Consider the following 20,834-nt stretch of genomic DNA (forward strand, 5'->3'; position numbering starts at 1 on the left):
TCCTGTCCAAAACGGGACATACAGTCACCCTTAGCAAACTGAATACAAATTTATCTTCCAGAGGAAACCTCAGACACTTCATAAAGCTGGTGGTGTCTGCTAGCGACAAAGGGATAAAAAGTGTAGCACTTTCCTCAGGAGCAGTGGGGAGCCTAAAATGCTCCATACTGATTTTGTAGGTCACACTTCAGACAGGAGTAAATTTTTATGGGTGAGTTTGTGTAAAACAATGAATAGACTTGTAGGAATTTTATAATTTCAGGCAGTTTCTTAGTAACAGCATCTAACTCCACATATGTCATACATGTTACAAATGCCAATACATTTTGTTTTCAGAGGCCTTACAGAGCATGAAACCACAGAAAAACCACTTTTTAAAAATTAATAACTTAGAAGCCTTTAAACTCATGGCAGTTTCTGTATCTTTCCTTTTTGTTAATACTTTTTCTCTGCCTAATGGCATTGTATAGGTGTCTTCGCGTAACATCATTTATGTTAAAACCTCAAATGATTATAACTTAAAATTGTTCTCTCCAAACCTGTAAAACACACACATTAGCAAAGACTCAAAATAATTTATTAATATGACAACTTTTATTGTATATTTACTTAAATATATGTTTATCTAACTTTGAAGTTGATTGTGCTCTGTTTTAGAGAATGCATCCAGGTTATAGAAGGATATAAAGTTTAAAAATCTAATTTAAAAAAAAAACAATTCTTGCCACTGTTACAAACAGTGACTTAAATGATTAAAATTGAAAATGATTTAAAATCCATCTTGTGCTGTTTTTACCTTTTGCATTTCTCTCAACTTGGACAATGAAAATAAAAGATCAAAATGTCATTTTCAGATTCTCATAATAGCACAATGCTGCAACTTTGGGTTGCAAACACTGCAAAGAAATGTTCAGTGCCTTTAAAGTTTCTATTGGAATTTGAAGTTATGGAAATATTGGTCTTAGCTTTAGAAAAGCTTATTTGTATAAAATCTAAAATACAGGCCAGTGCCCTGACAATTGTTATCACTCTTGGGATGTTTTTGTTCCTCATTGTGTGGTGTTTAGACTCTCATTCTTTGGACCCTTACACCTCCTGTAATGCTTATTTCATTAGCGCCACTAGTCTACATCTTGCATTGTATTTAAAAATATTTTTAAAATCCTGTAGTTTAAAAAATGCATCTAATTAAAATGTGATCAGTTCTGATTTTGCTTTGTGCTGCAATACCTCCCTCCCTGGTGGGTTCTGCAAGGGCTTATTTATTTTGGGACAAACTGTGGTTGACTCTACGTAGTATGTGCAGGAACTCTGCTCTTCCCTCCCTCCCAATATCCACTCTTATCTTATAAGCCTGTGCAAGGGCAGGGCATAGTTGTAGTTCATGCCCCCACCTTGAGCACAAACCTACCACCTCACAAAGGATAGGACAGGAGAAGACAATATTTATGGTCCTTTCTCTGCTTCTCAGGGATTAAGCACAAGCTCTGTTGTTTTAAGCGTGCTTCACTCAGCATGACAGGAATTCTGGAAGCTCTTTCTGGGGTGGGGTAGCTCTACACCATTCTCAAAACAGGCATAATCTGAACACTTATGGTTGGTAATGAGTTCTGAATTTCCATCTTTGGACTTTAAAAGTTACTCTATAAAAACTGCAGCTAAACCCTAACCTAGGAAGTATTTGAATTCAGGATTTGGATTCTGTTTAGTTTTAATGTCTGGACTAAAAACAGTGATAGTGACATGTAAAAATTCAGGTTTCCCTTCTCTCTCCTCAGGTCAGATGCGGAGGACCAGGTTCTTTCCAGGCTGACAATTCTTGTTTAAAGGCATTTTTATCTGACTTAACTGGACTATGCAGCTAAAGACAGCTGACCTCTGACTAACCAGAGTTGTCACCACATCATGCTTTGCCTTTAATGCTCTCCATCACAGTTAGCTCCTGGTGAGAGATGATTAAGAACTTGATGCTTGGGGCTGGTAGCAGTATTTAAAACAGAGCAGTGCTTCAGAGCCACTGTGCTATCACAGATTGAGATATTCTAGCACAAACACTTGTAGAATTTTGTTGAGGTTGTCAACGGTGGGTTTGTTGAGGTTTTGTTCATTGTCATCCATGGTGTGCCAAACCTTAGGGAAAGGAGATGGGATCAAGTGAAGAACTTGAACTCCTGAAAGAGAGGATGGAATTTGGAGATAGTACACAAGCCTTTTGGGTGAGTAAATTAGCATGCATTACTGTACAAGTGGAGCCGCTAAACCATTTGGAATCCAGGGCTACAGTCAGACTATTACTCAATACACTGACTCCATAACAAACTGGTATCTCCACAGCTTCCTTCCACTGTTCCTCTTACCCAGCTTGTGACTACAGAAGCTCACCACTTACACTGTACAATTCCTAAAATTAACAAGGCGTCCAGCGACACCTTAAAGACTAACAGATTTATTTGGGCATAAGCTTTCATGGGTAAAAAAAAACCCACTTCTTCGGATGTATGGAGTAAAAGTTACAGATGCAGACATAAATATACTGACACGAGGAGAAGGGAATCTTCTGTTAGTCTGTAAGGTGTCACTGAACTCCTCATTGTTTTTGTGGATACAGACTAACATGGCTACCCCTCTGATTCCTAAAATAGTCTTTCCTTCCCAGTGCTCTTTTTAAAAATACTTGTGACAATAGTTGTGGTTGGACTGTCACAGCAACTCTCAGCCTTGCAGTTATGCTCCTACTGTGCTTACCTGAGAGCTATGGAGAAGGATGCATTGTAGCACTGTAGCTTTCCCCCAGGGCAACCCTGAATGGGCCTATTGTACCGTAATGTTAGTAAAAAGAAAAGGAGTACTTGTGGCACCTTAGAGACTAACCAATTTATTTGAGCATGAGCTTTCGTGAGCTACAGCTCACTTCATCGGATGCATACCATGGAAACTGCAGAAGACATATACACACAGAGACCATGAAACAATACCTCCTCCCACCCCACTGTCCTGCTGGTAATAGCTTATCTAAAGTGATCATCAAGTTGGGCCATTTCCAGCACAAATCCAGGCTCTCTCACCCCCCCCGAAATACGCACACACACACACACACACACAAACTCACTCTCCTGCTGGCAATAGCTCATCCAAACTGACCACTCTCCAAGTTTAAATCCAAGTTTAACCAGAACGTCGGGGGGGGGGGTGGTTTAGGAAAAAACAAGGGGAAATAGGCTACCTTGCATAATGACTTAGCCACTCCCAGTCTCTATTCAAGCCTAAATTAATAGTATCCAATTTGCAAATGAATTCCAATTCAGCAGTTTCTCGCTGGAGTCTGGATTTGAAGGTTTTTTGTTGTAAGATAGCGACCTTCATGTCTGTGATTGCATGACCAGAGAGATTGAAGTGTTCTCTGACTGGTTTATGAATGTTATAATTCTTGATATCTGATTTGTGTCCATTTATTCTTTTATGTAGAGACTGTCCAGTTTGATCAATGTAAATGGCAGAGGGGCATTGCTGGCACATGATGGCATATATCACAGTGGTAGATGTGCAGGTGAATGAGCCTCTGATAGTGTGGCTGATGTTATTAGGCCCTGTGATGGTGTCCCCTGAATAGATATGTAGGCACAGTTGGCAACGGGCTTTGTTGCAAGGATAGGTTCCTGGGTTAGTGGTTCTGTTGTGTGGTATGTGGTTGTTGGTGAGTATTTGCTTCAGGTTGCGGGGCTGTCACTTTAGATAATCTATTACCAGCAGGAGAGTGAGTTTGTGTGTGTGGTTTTTGGAGGGGGGTGAGGGAGTGAGAGAACCTGGATTTGTGCTGGAAATGGCCCACCTTGATTATCATACACATTGTGAAGAGAGTGGTCACTTTGGATGGGCTATTACCAGCAGGAGAGTGAGTTGGGGGGGGGGGGGGGTGGAGGGTGAGAAAACCTGGATTTGTGCTGGAAATGGCCCAACTTGATGATCACTTTAGATAAGCTATTACCAGCAGGACAGTGGGTGGGAGGAGGTATTGTTTCATGGTCTCTGTGTGTATATAATGTCTTCTGCAGTTTCCACGGTATGCATCCGATGAAGTGAGCTGTAGCTCATGAAAGCTCATGCTCAAATAAATTGGTTAGTCTCTAAGGTGCCACAAGTACTCCTTTTCTTTTTGCGAAGACAGACTAACACGGCTGTTACTCTGAAACCTGTCGTAATATTAGTGGTGCTCTGTTCTACATACCAATTTTCCAGTTCCCTGATGAGGATTGGTTAGGGTGACTTACTTACCCCATTACTGCCTTGTAAAATGGAGCACCCTTTGTTACACTAAGGTCTTATCCACATTACAGGATCAACGGGCAGCGCTTGATCCAGCGGGGGTCGATTTAGCGTGTCTAGTCTAGACATGATAAATTGACCGCTGAGCACTCTCCTGTCGACTCCAGTACTCCACTGGAGCGAGAGGCGCAGGCAGTGTTGATGGGGGAGCAGCAGCTTTCAACTCACCACAGTGAAGACACCGCGGTGAGTAGATCTAAGTACGTCAACTCCAGCTACGTTGAAGTTGTGTAACTTAGATCAATTCCCCCTTCTCCCCCTCCCCCCAATGTAGACCAGACCTAAGCTACCAGCATTCCCAGCATGATGGCTCTGTAATGCTGGTTAGGTGAAAGCCTCAGGCACTGAGCCATTGGAGGAGTGGGTGTGGTACGGAACTGTTTTGGGGGAGGGACAATTAAATTCCTTCTCCACTTAATTTTTTTTTTCCTCCATCCTGTTCCCTACCAGCCCCTTGTTCGCACAGCTTCCCAAAAGCAAACAGTTAAGATACACCTCTCTCTGCTTCCTAACCATGATGTTAGAGGAGTTTGTCACCTGTAGTGTCTGGTGACTATAGTGGCTCTTCTCCACCTTTTCACTGAGGCCTCTTTTTGGTATCCTTGCCATAGCTCACACATGAAAAGGTGTTTTACAGGCTATGTCTCAGTGGCACCTGCCCTGCTTTCCTCAACTATGAGCTGCGCCATACTGTGCTCACCGCCCTACTCAGTTGTGCATGATCTGACCTTCAGGGAAGCTTGGGCTGGACTGAACACCAGTTTTGCATTTGCCAAAGCCCTGCAGCTGGTTAGAGTGAACACACAAGAATGGGAGATTGGCAACAGAAGCAGGCTGGGGATCAGGACAAGCCTCATAATTAAAGTAGGGAGGACAAATACTGGAGAATCCATTGAAAAAATTCCTGGGATTGTCTAAGGCTCTCAATATCAGTTCAATCAAATCTCTAAGCCAAGTTCCCCTTTTATACTTGTGAATGCCAAGGTGAAGAAGAATAGATTTCACTAGTCTCAATGGTGCTGTAACAAACTGACTAGTGTGTGTACTGAGATTCCTTTGATCTCAGATAGTGAGAAGCTGTGCTTTTGGAAAAGGAAGATTTGTGTTCTTTTGCTATGAAATTTCTTTGGGGTCAGTGGTGCTTAGCCCCTCTGAAAATGTATTTAGGAGCCTCAGATTTAAGGAGCTAAGTTAGCAAATGCTGGCCTGTACACAATACTCACTTGCCTAAAATAAGCATCTGCCCCTAAAACTGCAGTAAACTCATGTGCTAGTTAGGAAATATTTAAAATGGATTCCAGTACCTCTTCTTAAAAATGGAATATGGTCATCCTCAATCAACCCTTGAGCGGCATTACCCCGGAAATACTGCCTTTCAGAAGGGTGATTCTTCAGCAAACCCAAGCCATGTAACTTTCGTTCTACAATTCACAATTGAAACAAAGTTTAAGTTATACTTGACAGTAAAATATCCTTCAAATAATATAGTCAACTGAACAACTTTTCTCATGTAGTATAGGATATTTTTCACATCACCGGAAAAAAAACTGGAAACAATTATTTGTGTTCCCCTGGCAGCAGTCAGTGGAGGATCCCGAGATGGCTGTTTCCCCATATGTAAAATGGGGATAACAAGCACAAAGGGTGTAAGTGACCTGCCCAAGGTCCCACAGTGACAGTCTTAGAACCCATGTGTCCTGGCTCCCATGCTCCTAGGCTACCCTTTGAGCCATTTCATTAGCGGTCACAAATCTACTAGAGTTTTCATAGCAGTTTTCAAGATCCTGCTAAACGTTAGATTTTTATTTTTATTTCTTTAGTCTCATGAATGAGAAAATTAATTCCCAGTTCATAAAACTGTGGAATTATGTGAACCAGGTAACAAATTGTGAAATATTGGAAAACCGCCATAAGTGTTAGTAAAACAAACAGAGTTTAGCAAGGACAATTTTACCAAAAACAAGCACCTTAAAAATTTTAATAACTTGCTTTGGTTGGAAGTGGCGACCCCAATTTTAGAGTCTGAACCTACAACTCTTTTGCATGAAGAATTCCTGTTGAATTCCAGGGGAGGAATGACCCTGCTGAAGAGGGCTTTCAGGCTTGAGCCCTTACTTTGATGGATAATCCTCCTTACCGATTGCTTGAAGTCTGTTAAACCATCGGGCAGTGTTTGAAAAATAATTGGGAAAGGTTGGGTTTGAAGCACCAATTAAATCCAGTAGCACAAACAGATCCTACAGGAGTAAAACAAAAATGAAAACTTTTAGCTTCATTAAAAAAGTCTTTTAAAGAAATAATGTGCCATACTGAAAATATGAGTACAAGTGACAGAGTAGGACTTCGCTACTTCTCTCTTCACTAATTCTGAGCAAAGAACCAGTAATCAACTCACTATGTGAGAAGAGAGCTAATGAGAGGCAGGAGTGAGGTTTAATATACAACAGCACCTTTAACCAGGGGGAAAAAAAGCAGCGTGATTTGCAAAATGCAATGGGCCAGATTCAGACTTGGTGTGAGCAGTTGCAACTCACACTTTTTCCTGCAGAAAAAATAAGAAGTTGCCTCCAGTTGTCCCTGCTTTTTCCACTGAAGTGGCAAAGGAAGGAGGAGCAGAAAGCAAGTAAGGCCTCTCAAAAAAAAACAAACACAAACCCCCCCCCCCTATGCTCACTTCTATTATCTGGTGGAGTTCTCCCTTGGTGGAATTTGGCTGATTTCACTGTTCTTTATTTGTTGTACGGTATTTAACTAGGAATTCATTTGGAAATTAAAAGGAGTTTTCACTTACAATGCTCTGTATTTGGTTTGTGTTTGTTGCACCAGGTGGATGGGGAGTAGATGCCATTTTCTGAGCTAAATGTCGTGATCCATAGAGGGAATCTGTAGGAGACCACCGCACAAAGGCTTCTTCGCCATCAAAGAAAATCAACTGAAGTGAAAGATCTGGCCTGGAGGCTGAGCTGGTCTGTTGAAGAATGTCAAAAGCAATGTCATATTCAATTTCTGTGGAAATACACATTGATATAGGGTCTGATCCTGCAGCTCTTTCTTATGAGTAGCTCCTTTTTAACAACTCACATAAAAGGACTACCACTCTTACTCAAACTTTCGCACATCTTTAATCTCCCATACCTATACTGTGGTATCACGATAAAGGCTGTCATGTGCCTTAAAAGCAGCCTGTGTTGATACAATTCCTTTATGAGGACTCTTGTCGGTGGTTAGAAGTTTCACATCTCTGACTTGTATGAGGATGAATTCAATAACTTGAGAGAGGTCTACAGAACAAGGTGGTTGAAACATTTAATATCATCTGAGATTAGCATTTGTGGTAATCCTTAATGAGTTCTGCCTCAGCAAGCAGACTCATAAAATGAGCTTTAGTTTTTGTCATGTTTGTGTGTAGTGGTTCTCATGAAAACAGTGAGGAACAAAGCACTATTAGTCATTAAAATAGTGACATTTCTTTTTCTGCAGGGTGACGTGCAGCCTTAATCTGACCCTAAAATCAAAGCACAGGATGTGTGTCATTTTGGGGCTCACCCAGACCAGTAAAGGGTTCTGTCACTGCCTGTCTTGTAACTTTGGGTGCCTTAAAGCTATGTTGCTATCCTGGCATGGTGTTTTAATTATTTAGGGTGGGGAAATTTCAAACAGTATGTCTTAATGCTGTCCCAGTAATCCGAATGGCTCAGTGTTTGTCTTTTCTGGGATTGTATAATGCTAGGTGCTTGGAGCTAATCTCGTAGGGTTGGGTGGGAATGCAGTCTCCCTCATGCCTGATTGCTTCACCACTCTGCTGTGAGGTGGAGCTAAATGTTGCAGCACAAATCATGAGCACAGCTCTACACGTACACAAATACACTGACTCAGAGCCGCGGTCTGTATACATAAAGACCATCAAGTTCAGAATGTTACAAGCTTTCATAAAATACCTTACTTGGCATATTTTTATACACAATAACACTGTACACAACCAATTGATTCAGTTGCTTACTCTTTGGGATTTTTACCCCCTGTTCTCCCTTTGGAGTGTCTGGACCCTGGTTGCCACATTATGGAAAGGGAACACTGTGGCATCAACATACCCAAGCAGGTATATTGACTTGTGTCTAACCAAATTCTCAATATTTCACTGAAGAGGGCTGTGTGTGGGCTCTGCTGAAACTTGAACTAGCTGATTGTCATGGTTATTTTGTGATGTTTGTACAGGAAATAATTTTAGTTATGTAGGATATTGAGTTTCAAAACTGATGAAGTGAAACTTGCTACTTGAGGCAAGGCGAGTCTCCGGGCTAACTCAGTCAACACTGAGAACCATGGACGTCCATGGAACCAGCCCAATATTTACGGTCTAGACCAGGTGAAGGCTTGAGGATTACCCGGACACCTCAGGTACTCCAAAAAGTGTCTCAAAGACCCTTCCTCTTCAGCCACCAACAAAAATCAAGGCACTGCCATCTGCAGAGAGGATGACATTTGTATTTAGGGCTGCAAAGGAGCTATCCATGTGGAATGTCTTCTCTTCCACCACATGTTCCCAGCACAGGTGCTGTCTACCTGGGGCCACATCCTAAAATTTTCCACCATCACTAATATCAGGTCTGTTCCACCCATATTAGTAACTTTGGGACCCCTAGTCTAGAGAGTTGCTATTGGTGGTTTTACCATTGTACCCACTAATCCTACTCCAAACAGAGTTAACAAGCTGGCGGTGCCCTTTATGCACTAAGGCTCCCAACCTTGCTACCACTGGAGCTGAACCAGGGTAAACAATAGTGGGAAACTTAGAAAATTTCCCTTGTGTAGACAGGGCAATATTGATATCCGCTCTGCTGTGAAACACCTGCTATTTTGTAGAGATTTCAGTTACTCCTCTTTGTTCTTTCCACTGCGAGACAGACCTCTTAGTCGACCCAGAGCTCAATCACTGCCATATGTATACCAGGAGAATATGAATTAAAGTAACTCTAATTTAAGAAAATTAGTATCCATGGCTATGATTTTTTTCTGCTTAAAATATTCTGTGTCTGAATAATGTAAAAAGATATCTATGAACAAGAGTATTTTAAGCTTTATGTAAATATAAATAAATTGGAAGAACATGGAGATAGAAATCACAACTCAAAGTCACTGTATATTAATAGATTTGGCCTAGAACATAATAGGCTATTATGCTACCACAAGTAGAGTCAAAAGGTCATAGATAATGTATTCATCAGATGAATCCCAAAATACTTTGCTAACAGATTTCACAGGCCATCATTTGTACAAAGTAATTATTTCACCCGCTTTTAAAATACTCCCTCTTCATGAGATGGAAAATTGAAATTAAATACTGACTTAGTACTTGCTAAAGATTCAGACCTCTAAATTGGTACTAGGATTTGTTTATATAAACAACTGTGCTAGTTCATGCAAAAATCAAGATTTTTTTAAATGACAGTTCATTAATATATGCCATGGGGAAATAATGTAATATACATTACATTATATTTTTGTGATATATATATATATATATAGTTTTGTGATAAAAAAAATATTGGAACACTTCCTAATGTTCAAATCCCCAAATACGCTACTAACACTAAAAGGTACAATATCAACCTTTTGGAACAATTGCAGCCACAAAAACAACGTTTAGATTAAATACTTCACATCAGAACACAACAAAATCAAACTCTATCATCTGTACTTTGAGATTGGATCAGCTGATCCACTTTACATATGAAACCCAAGCATATCTATTACAGGAGTGTTTTATATCTGCATGTGTGAAATAGTAGATAAGGCACTCAAAAATATGTAGTATAGCTCCTGGATTTTTAGGGCCACTGAAACTTCTTGTGCACTGCAGCTGGCCCTAGTACCAACATACATCCGCTCTTAACATGGACCAGACAACTTAATATATATTATACTCCCTGTATTATGTCTTCCCATAATCCAAGACCACCCCATACTTAATTCTGAATAATTGACTTAGATTAAACAAGAAAAAAAAACCAGAAGTGAAGTTGCCATTAGAAGATGGTGTATGTATTTCCTCTGTAACAGGCTGCTGTAACTCTCACTCTCCCTCCAAATGGCTGCCTATCTCAGAAAACAGTAGACTTCCTAGAGATTTAAAAGTGTGGTATACACAAAGCAAAGGCCTGGCAGTTACAGAGAGAAATACACCATACCCTTCTCAATGTCTTCTTGAGAGACTGGGCTTGGTGCAGGAATTACTACATGGCATTCTATGGCCTGTGTTACAGAAGAGATCGGACTAGATGTTCATAATCTCTTTGGGCCTTAAAATCCATGCATTTATGATGATAGCTTTGATATATTAAATTATTCACCCTTCACATGTAATTATGAAGTGTTACTGTGTTTCTTTGTGTTGTTTAATCATTCATTTAATGGTATCAGACTTAGAAACCGAGATTATTCGTGTATCCTACATCCTGAAAGCTGACACTATTAGGTTACTTTTTTAAAAGCATGGTTCCGTATACCTGTGGTTAGAATTCTTTTTAAAAGTCTCCAGTCTTCAACTAAGTAAAAATGTATTATTTCCATAGCATGCTATGGAACTGCTCAAACCTCTCCAATACCATTGTGCATCTATCGATGCTTCCTCATTTTTTTTTATGATGTGAAGTTAAACTCTTGTACAGTAATAGACCTGGGTCCCAGTTCTGCTCCCCTTTAAAATCAATGGGAGTTGTGCCATTAACATCAGTAGGAGGAGGATCAGGTCCATGATCATTGATAACAACAATACAGAAGCCACATAAGGCTCAGCTATCACGGAAGCATGCAAAAGAGAAAAAGAAACAAGTACCTTAATTGACTGAAGCTGGCTGTCTAGGGCACGTACTAGCTCCAATAACATAGCGCAGGGCACAGCTGAGTCAGTGGCTCCCACAAACACTCTGCCATCCCACTGTGGACCGAAGTATTTTGAGTCATGGTGGCAAGCGAGCACCAGATGGCGCTTGGCAGAAGGATTGAGGGTGCTGATGATATTGGTGAACGTTCGGTATCCATAGGGCGTGTATCCCTGAAACGTATCTTCTTCGACTACCCAGCCAGCCTGCAAACTTTGAATACGGCGCTTGATATGCTGGAATTGTAAAAAAAAAAAAATCACAATATTGGTAAGCATCTAACAGATGTTTGCAAACAAACTATATCAATAGCTAGTTTACAGTATTAGCTCTTTAATTTTTCTGTAAGGGCCACTGTAATTATAATAAGCATTTTCTATCGCTAGGCAGCTAATGGGACTGAGTTCTGCTTGTGGTAATCACCATCATTGTTTCACTGCTACATTCTCTTCCTCCACTATCACCCCATTTGCTTGGCCTCTCTCCTGTTGTGTCTTGTTATATGCTAAGATTGTAAACTCTTTGGGGCAGGGATTATCTTTTAGTATATGTTTGTAAAGTGCCTAGCATAATGATCAGTGATGGCAGCCTCTAGGCGCTACTGCAGTACCAATAACACTGTTTGCTTTCTACAAGAAATGTGCCTTACAAATAGCAAGTGACTTGAACGAGGCTTAAGAGTTCAACAGGAAACAACTAAATAGTCTCTTCTCTATAAACTGAGCAAAGAATGGAACACTGGAGAACAACTAAAATATCATTCAATGTGAGGGCAAAAATGAAAACAATGGAATCTGTATAATAGACCACTCCTATTAGGCAACGTCCTGCCTTGAAAGATTGCCTCTAAAATATCCCCCCCAAATGGATCCAGTACAGAGGGTTCTGCATCATCTTTATTTGAGAAGACCATCTGTGTTAGGCAACTTATTTTTATTGGTCTCTTAAGTATTCTCTCAAGGACATATTTTTCTCTCTTTAGATACATAGTGGAAAAAAGCTTCTAACTGGGGAACTAGCAGACAGTGAAGAGCCCGCGCCAGCTCCTATTAAGATCAATGGGATTTTTGCTCCCACTGAAATCAATGGCAAAAGTGTCGCCTTGAATGGTTTCCATTTTGTTCTGGGTAGCGTTCTGAAAGTTCATGCAGCAACAAGTATTTTACCCTTGTCCTGTTTGCAAATCTGCCTTTGGCATCAGTGGGTGTTCTGCAGTGGATTGATAGGAGTATGTAGTTCTAGCTGTACATCTCGGCCCCTGGACTGAATTTAAAGTGGAATTTGTGCCTTTCCACAGAATGGAATGGAGCTTCCCTGCAGCTCTATTATGTTTTAACAAAACTCTCCTCTCCGTGCTGACAATGGAGAGTGTTTCTATGTTGTCATAAGGATATTTTCGTACATTGTTGTTACCCGTAGCAGCAAAGATCCCCCACTTGAACATGCCATGTGGTTACCATGCCTCGGACTCTGCTCTGCTATATTTTCCTTTAGTTTGGCTGACAGCCAGTAAATCACCTAGGAACCTCAGAACTAGATACTATGGACACTCACTGCCATTGAAACAAGCTTCGTTTTTCCACTCCAACTACAGATTGGCAAGTTCATTAATTGGACACAATGAGCTATGGTGGTGCTGTTAAGCCACAGCCTGCATGGCTGGTTGGGGGCACAGAGTGGTTCCACACTGGTGAGAATCCCAAGAGGTGTTCTGGTTGACTCGGTCACCCGAGAGCAGAGATTATTTACAGGTGCCATTTGTATACCCCTCATGTGCAGATTCAACTCTGCTAGTCAGTATGCCACCTTTGAACCCTCTTCACCCACTGTAGAGTCTCCAGTAGCTCCAGCAGTAGAAGACTCCTGATCCTTGCAATTGTGTTGAGCAAGGACAAGGGTTGTGCTGGTCCTTGAAAGGGGTACAAGGTGGGCTGGGGAAAAGACCCCTTGTGCTCTTTCCCCTTATGTCTGCATCTATGCAGAACTAGCTACAAATTAGTGCTTAGATTACTCTGTTTACATAAATGTAGCAACAAAAAATAGAGTGGGAGTAAATGGTCAGTTTTCAACATGGCAAAATGTTAACAGGAGGTGCGGGAGTCAAGGTTCCATGCTAGGCCTGGTGCTGTTTAACTACTACTTGTTGATTTTAAAAAGATGGACTATATAAAAGTAGGTTTCAGAGTAATAGCCGTGTTAGTCTGTATCCGCAAAAAGAAAAGGAGGATTTGTAGCATCTTAGAGACTAACAAATTTATTTGAGCATAAGCTTTTGTGAGCTACAGCTCACTTCATCGGATGCATTCAGTGGAAAATATAGTGGGGAGATTTATATACACAGAACGTGAAACAATGGGTGTTACCATACACACTGTAACGAGAGTAATCAGGTAAGGTGAGCTATTACCAGCAGGAGAGCGGGGGTGGGGGAACCTTTTGTAGTGATAATCAAGGTGGGCCATTTCCAGCAGTTGACCAGAACGTCTGAGGAACAGCGGGGAGGGGGAGAAACATGGGGAAATAGTTTTACTTTGTGTAATGACACATCCCCTCCCAGTCTTTATTCAAGCCTAAGTTAATGGTATCCAGTTTGCAAATTAATTCCAATTCAGCAGTCTCTCGTTGGAGTTTGTTTCTGAAGTTTCACCTGCACATCTACCAATGTGACATACGCCATCACGTGCCAGCAATGGCCAATGTACATGGCAGAGGGGCAAACTGGACAGTCTCTACGTAAAAGACTAAATGGACACAGACATCAAGAATTATAACATTCAAAAACCAGTCGGAGAACACTTCAGTCTCTCTGGTCACTCGATTACAGACCTAAAGGTGGCAATTCTTCAACAACAAAACCCTTCAAAAACAGACTCCAACGAGAGACTGCTGAATTGGAATTAATTTGCAAGCTGGATACAGTTAACCTAGGCTTGAATAGAGACTGGGAGTGGATGTGTCATTACACAAAGTAAAACTATTTCCCCATGTTTACCACCCCCGCCCCCCTCCCCCACTGTACCTCAGACGTTCTTGTCAACTGCTGGAAATGGCCCACCTTGATTATCACTACAAAAGGTTTCCCTCCCTCCTCCTGCTCTCCTGCTGGTAATAGCTCACCTTACCTGATCACTTTCTTTACACTGTGTATGGTAACACCCATTGTTTCATGTTCTCTGTGTATATAAATATCCCCACTGTATTTTCCACTGCATGCATCGGATGAAGTGAGCTGTAGCTCACCAAAGCTTATGCTCAAATAAATTGGTTAGTCTCTAAGGTGCCACAAGTCCTACTTTTCTTTTTATATAGAAGTAGTTTCACTATCAGTAAGGCCATTGTAATCAAAATGTCACCTAGCTAAGACTGAATCTCTCTAGTTAATGTATTAAAATATCTGTCCAGTCATGGCACTGGGTGTGTGAAGGCTGAGTCCCTCTCTTTGACCCTCCTGTCATCTTCAACGGTATCTTCAGATCATGGCCCAGCTGATGCAGAAAGCAGCTCTCACCAGCAGCATGTAACTCACTTTTTGGAAACTGATTAGATTTCTGATGGCAGTGTCCCTTTAAATGCCATAGGTTTTTAGGGTGATTTCTATATAACTTTATTATAGTTTCATTCCTTTCCTAAAGTTCCCCAGGACTGTTATAGAAGAGTGACCAAGACTAGGCCTGGTTCTAGCACATACATGCAACTCCCTGAAGTTACTGGAGTTATACCAGGGCTGCATTTTGCCCACAGTTCTATTTCAAAGTTCTACAGCACCTTTCTTCCAGGGCTCCCAAAGTGCTTTAAAAGCATTAATGAATTAAGCCTCATGTTACTCCTCTGAGATAAAGAACTGATATCCCCACATTACAGATGTGGTCATTGAAACTGGAAAAGTAAAGTAACTTGCCCTGGGTGGCACAGTGAATAGGTGGAAAGACAAGCAAAGGAAGTCCTGGTCCTATGTACCTTTTAAAAACACTGTAGCTTCTTGATAAACTATAGTAATCCAGAGCAGGCAAGATGTCAAATTGCATCATGGTCCTACCCACCACTAGATAATCTTTGGAGCAACTCTGTAAGCCCTTCCTCCTCAAAACCAGTAAGACCTCTTCAGGGAAGACATTTAACTTGCCCAACATGTGAAGTTCCAAAGGCAACTGTGCAAAAATGGCATGTTTGTGTGAGCACAAAGACATCCAGCTAAGCTGATTTTAGGTTACATGGAGTACTCTCACTTACATATATATTTAACATTGATTTTCTTTTATAAGTAATACTTGTTGGAGCTGTGTAAAATTAGGGAATAGAATTTAAAGTAGATTAAGTTTTGGGCCTGTCAGCCTTGATATTGTGTCTTTATGGATGACATTTCTCAGTCTTCTGATGGTAGTGGTCTTACTGAATGCAGCAAATGTGTCTCTACACATGGGTGGCCAGAGCCTCATACACTGAGGGCACTACCAGAATACAAACAACAGATGATATCCTTAGTGTGTCCAGAGGATGTAGTCTCACCTGACGCACAGCATAATTTCCTGGTGATCCTGGGTATCTCTCTATCAGTATAGGGTGCAGATCATTTTGCCACATTCGAGAAACATCTGTGTGTGCTGCAACTTGCCGGATACCAGCAAAAGTTAAAATACTTGGTTGGTGGGAGTACTGCAGAAGGAAAAAGAGGCATCTATTATCTGTTAGGTAGTTTGTGTTGTTTTCTTCAATATGACAAATGTGATGATATAGAATGCAAACAACATATTGTACTATATTAACAATATATTGAGTGCTAATCCTATTTCCTGTGGCATCCTCCAGTAATAAGGACAACAACCCCTTAGGAGCGTGGGTCTTCTCTCAAAGGTGGCTCTAAAAATGGCAGTAGAGGGTGCAGATCATTTTGCCACATTTGAGAAACATCCTAGACACTATTTGATCTATCCCTCTCCAGCATTTAATGATAGACCTGATTAAGCTCCATTAAGAGTCCTTGTTTCCAGTTGGTGATTCCTTGAGCTGTCCTCACTGCTGAGGAAGTCTAGGGGCTGAGCCTTAGCACTTATGTGGGAACAGTTAAAGGCAACTTAGCAACTACACCAGCAGTGAGGTTCCCCACTACCTGCAGGAATCCCTGAGAGCTGGAATGGAACCTCAGAATGTGATGTAATACCAATGGAAGACAGCAGCAACGGCGGCAGCAGAGAGACAGCCGTAGCAGGGGATGGCAGCCACTGGTGACCGAGAGAGGAGGGAGAGAGAGAGCAACAGGAGTGCAGCAGCTTGTTGGAGTTTCACACCTTATGGTGTGAAACTGAGGCAAAGGACACTGCCCAAAACACTGTGGGGTGGGTGTTTGCCTGTGGTCACATGCTTTTGAATTATGGTTGTGGTGTTTTCCCAAACAAACATTGGATCCCCTTTTAATAAAAGTTTTCTTTTGTTATCCACAGATTCAGAGCTTGCGAGAGGGAAAGTATTACCTCTTAGAAGTGCCCAGCCGCGGTGTTTCATTTTTCCAGATGACTGGATGGAGGTTGAGCTGGTTCTATTTTCTGTTGCTAAGAGAAACTCCTAGAGCAGTGGTTTTCAAACTTCTTAGAGTATGTACCCCTTTCCAAATAATGTAGTCTACCACATACCCCCATCTGAGATAGGATCATAATATACCTATGATTAGACTGCATTTTATTTAGTAGGACTAGGCATTGTCCGCCATTACAGTGTGTAATAAAATGCATTGTCCGCCATTACCCCTTGATGAGAGCTTGCGTACCCCTAGGAGTACACATACTTCAGTTTGAAAACCACTGCCCTAGACAGCGAACCCAGCTATTATTGCTGCCAACTCCACCTGGTAGAAGGGTTACAGTGATGAGGGGTGGGGTTGAAGGCCTGATGTTTTTGCTGAAATCAGTGGCAACTGGATTGGCTTGGTAGATAGGACAGAGTGAGTAGAGTGGGTGGGTGGGGTAAAGAGAGGGAGAGTATGTGTGGTGAGAAAGAGAGCTGGAGAGAGGCACTGATGCTGCTCAGCATTTTCTGTAATGACCAGTGTAACCATGGACTCAGCCTCAATTAGATATTTGCTCAGTGGTCTACAGTGTTGCCCCTATGGGTTACATCTGGAAAGATAAATATGAATACATAACAATGAGCCAAACAGAATTCTACTGGGCACAGACTTTTTTTTTAAAGTAAAATAATTAAAACAAATGGTAAAATGAGGATGTGAGAAGATGACAAAGGGGAAGTTAATGAAAAATAGAACAGAAGGGAACCTCTCTTGCCATCTTGTCTCGGCCCTGGTAAATTCTGACTGCAGCCCTGTACATCACTGGATGTTACATCAGATTACTGGAAGTCAGTCAATTCTAGATGAACTTCGGGCTCAGATTCTTTACAATCAACTCAAAATGGGTCTTGAACATTTTTTCCATTTGAAAGTCTTGGAACACTTGATTAAATTAAACTTGAAGCTCTACAATCTATTATATTTCATGTGGCTCAAATAACTTCTGCATGAAGAAACCATGTTTGTGTTTCATAATCAGGCCAAATAACTGTTATATTTTGAGTGTCTGCCTGTATTTTTACTGCTGTATTATTCTCTCTCAGTAAGTATTAATCCTGAGATCTAACTAAAAGAAGGCTGAGGGGAGATATGATTGTTCTCTATAAATATATCAGAGGGATAAATACCAGGGAGCGAGAGGAATTATTTAAGCTCAGTACCAATGTGGATATAAGAACAAAAGAATATAAACTGTCCGTTAGGAAGTTTAGACTTGAAATTAGACTAAGCTTTCTAACCATCGGAGGAGTGAAGTTCTGGAACAGCCTTCCCAGGGAAGCAGTGGGGGCAAAAGACCTATCTGGCTTCAAGACTAAGCTTGATAAGTTTATGGAGGGGATGGTATAATGGGATAGCCTAATTGTGGCAATTAATTGATCTTTGACTATTAGTGGTAAATATGCCCAATGGTCTGTGATGGATGGGGTGGGATCTGAGTTACTACAGAGAGTTCAGCCAGCCACCCAGGAAAGGCGAGTCTTGCCCACATGCTCAGGGTTTAGCTGATCGCCATATTTGGGGTCGGGAAGGAATTGTCCTCCAGGGCAGACTGGCAGAGGCCCTGGGGGGGTTTTGTCTTCCTCTGCAGCATGGGGTATGGGTCACTTGCTGGAGGATTCTCTGCACCTCGAAGTCTTTAAACCACGATTTGAGGATTTCAGTAGCTCAGACATGGGTTAGGGGTTTGTTGCAGGAGTGGGTGGGTGAGATTCTGTGGCCTGCGTGGTGCAGGAGGTCAGACAAGACTATCATAATGGTCCCTTCTGACCTTAAAGTTTATGATTCTAATCTTCTTATTGTAATTGGTTTACATTTTTTTTTTTAAGAAACACAAATGGATGAAAACACTGGATGAAACAAAACATGCTAATATCTTCTTTCCAAATAATGATGCAGCAGTTCTGTTGTCATTATCTGCTATAGCCCCTACTTATATGTTCCATGCTAGACAGAATTTACTATTTTAATAGGGCCCTTCTTTTCCTCAGACCAACATATAATACTCTCTGAATCATTTTAATCTCTCTCATTTCTTTTCTGCAGTCTTAACAGTCTTAGATTTTCTTTTTTTTTTTCCCACCAAGTTCAACAATTCTCTGCAAAACGTTTCTCTTGTTGAGTTGCCAATGCTAGGTTAGTGTGAATCTCATATCACAATAACACATTGAGAAAAAGAATTATCTGCAGCCATTAAATTATGATGAAGGGCATGTTATCTCTTTACCTGTCTGAGTCTGTATTATGTACACTGACAGTGCTCTCTAAATAACAATAAGCTAAGATTCACTCTGATCTCTATGTTGTGGGTGGCTCAGAGAACTTAGCCCATCCACCCACACTGTATTATTATCACAACAGCAGCTCTTACACTGAAGACAGAACCCTGATCACAGCCACAGGCTGCACAACAAAGATGCAATTCATGCCGATGTCTTCTCTTACAGGGAAGGAGTAGGGATCAAATGAAAGTGTCTGTCTGAACTCCTCTTCCAGAAGCCTCCTGACTGAGAGGCAGGCCTGGTTTAAACAGCTCAGCTGCTGATCTCCCCTCCCCACACACGCATACGCCAAAGCCACACTGCATTTAAGTGGGGGTGAGAAGACAAGAACCAGTTTGAGAAATACAACTGTGACCCACCTTCTCCTGTGTCCAGTTTGCTCTGGCTTCCCTCCCATCTGTCAGCTGAGAGAAGGTGACTGTTGCCAGGTAAAGTACCCCAGCCAGGCAGAAAGATGCTGCTGCCTTATTACCCCTGCTTCCCCCTGTCATCCCTCTTCTGCAGCTGCTACTGCTCTTCTTCCTGTGCATGAGTCAGTAGCTGGAGCAGCTTCTTCTGCAGTCCACCCCTCCCCTTCTCCCTCTGCCTGACTAAGGATCTGGAGGTAGGAGGGGGAATGGGGGCAGTCCTGGAGGAGGGGTGGGGAGGAGGGAGCTTCCCAATGATCTGCTGCAGGAGCAGACGCCTGACTATCTATGATTCATTCAGCAGCATCTACCCTTTTACCCAGCTTTTCCCAGTTCATTTCCCTTCTGAAATGAGCCCTGTCCCTAGCACCACGTCAGCAGCATCAGGAGAGTGACTAATCCCCAAACCCTCAGGCAGTGATCACAACAGGATGGTCTCTCCATTCTCTCCCATGTGTTCCCTCCCTGATGTTTTCCTCCAGGGTTACAGTGAGGCTCTGAGGGCTTGTGTTTCTCACTGGAAAAGTGAGGAGAGTTGTGGACTGATTTGTGAAGTTCTTTCTGAGTGGAGATTAAAAAGCTGTTTGTTTTTACAGACAGGGTGTCATTCAAAGGTGCCAAGTTCCAAACAGCTCCTGTTGGCGTCAGCACTTTTGAAAATCAGGCCACGTACTTCAGGTACATTAATAAGGACTTACCAGCCTAGCTTCAGGCCCCTATTACTGGAAGTCTTGGCCTTATTGTGTAAATAGTTAATGATGATCAATGTTCAGTGATTGTTTTGTGGCAAATCGCTGGCACTACTATGATGGGTCTCACGCTCTCTCTTGTTGGGGGGCAGGGGGTTTCAGGGCACTATTTCTTACCCCAAACTGGGGTATGAACTGCCCCACTCATGTCCTAGAGGAGGGGAGTAGAAAGAGAGAGGGACCTGGGCCCGCCCTCTACTCTGGGTCCTAGCCCAGGGGCCGTAGGGATAGCAGTAAACCACTTGAACTAGCGATTCCATCCCCTGGGCTACTTCCCTCTCCTGCCCTTCAGCTTGTGGGGCTTCCTGCCCTCCCTCTGCACAAACTAGGTGTCCCTTTACCTTGGGTCTTGGTGGTCTTAGCCCACCACAGCACTTCTCCAAACTCTCCTCTGCTTCCCTCCAAACTGCTCTCTGCTCCAGCACCAATCCACTCTGCTTCAACTCCTCCAAACTGCTCTCTACTCCAACATCAATCCACTCTGCTTCAACTCCTCCTCTTGTCTGCTTGAAGCAGGGGTTTTTTTTAATCAGGTTACTGGCTTCAGATGCTTTAATTGGCTTCAAGTGCTTTAATTAATTTATAGCAAACTTTCTTCCCTCTACAGGGAAGAAGGCTCCAAAAAAACCACTCTT

General features: G+C 42.0%; 1 protein-coding gene across 1 annotated transcript; it reads right to left on the reverse strand.

The window, feature by feature from the left end:
• Positions 1-236: 236 nt before the first annotated feature.
• On the reverse strand, positions 237-19,758 carry QPCT (glutaminyl-peptide cyclotransferase). Its single transcript, XM_048843639.2, has 7 exons — positions 19,403-19,758; positions 15,711-15,857; positions 11,159-11,440; positions 7,115-7,291; positions 6,461-6,560; positions 5,628-5,744; positions 237-2,171 (listed from the first exon to the last, which is right to left on the reverse strand). Exons 1-7 carry the CDS (start codon positions 19,571-19,573, stop codon positions 2,026-2,028), a joined length of 1,140 nt encoding a protein of 379 aa, XP_048699596.1. The 5' UTR covers positions 19,574-19,758; the 3' UTR covers positions 237-2,025.
• Positions 19,759-20,834: the final 1,076 nt, after the last annotated feature.

The sequence above is a fragment of the Caretta caretta genome, chromosome 3 (genome assembly GCF_965140235.1).
Source record: "Caretta caretta isolate rCarCar2 chromosome 3, rCarCar1.hap1, whole genome shotgun sequence".
NCBI lineage: Eukaryota > Metazoa > Chordata > Testudines > Cheloniidae > Caretta > Caretta caretta.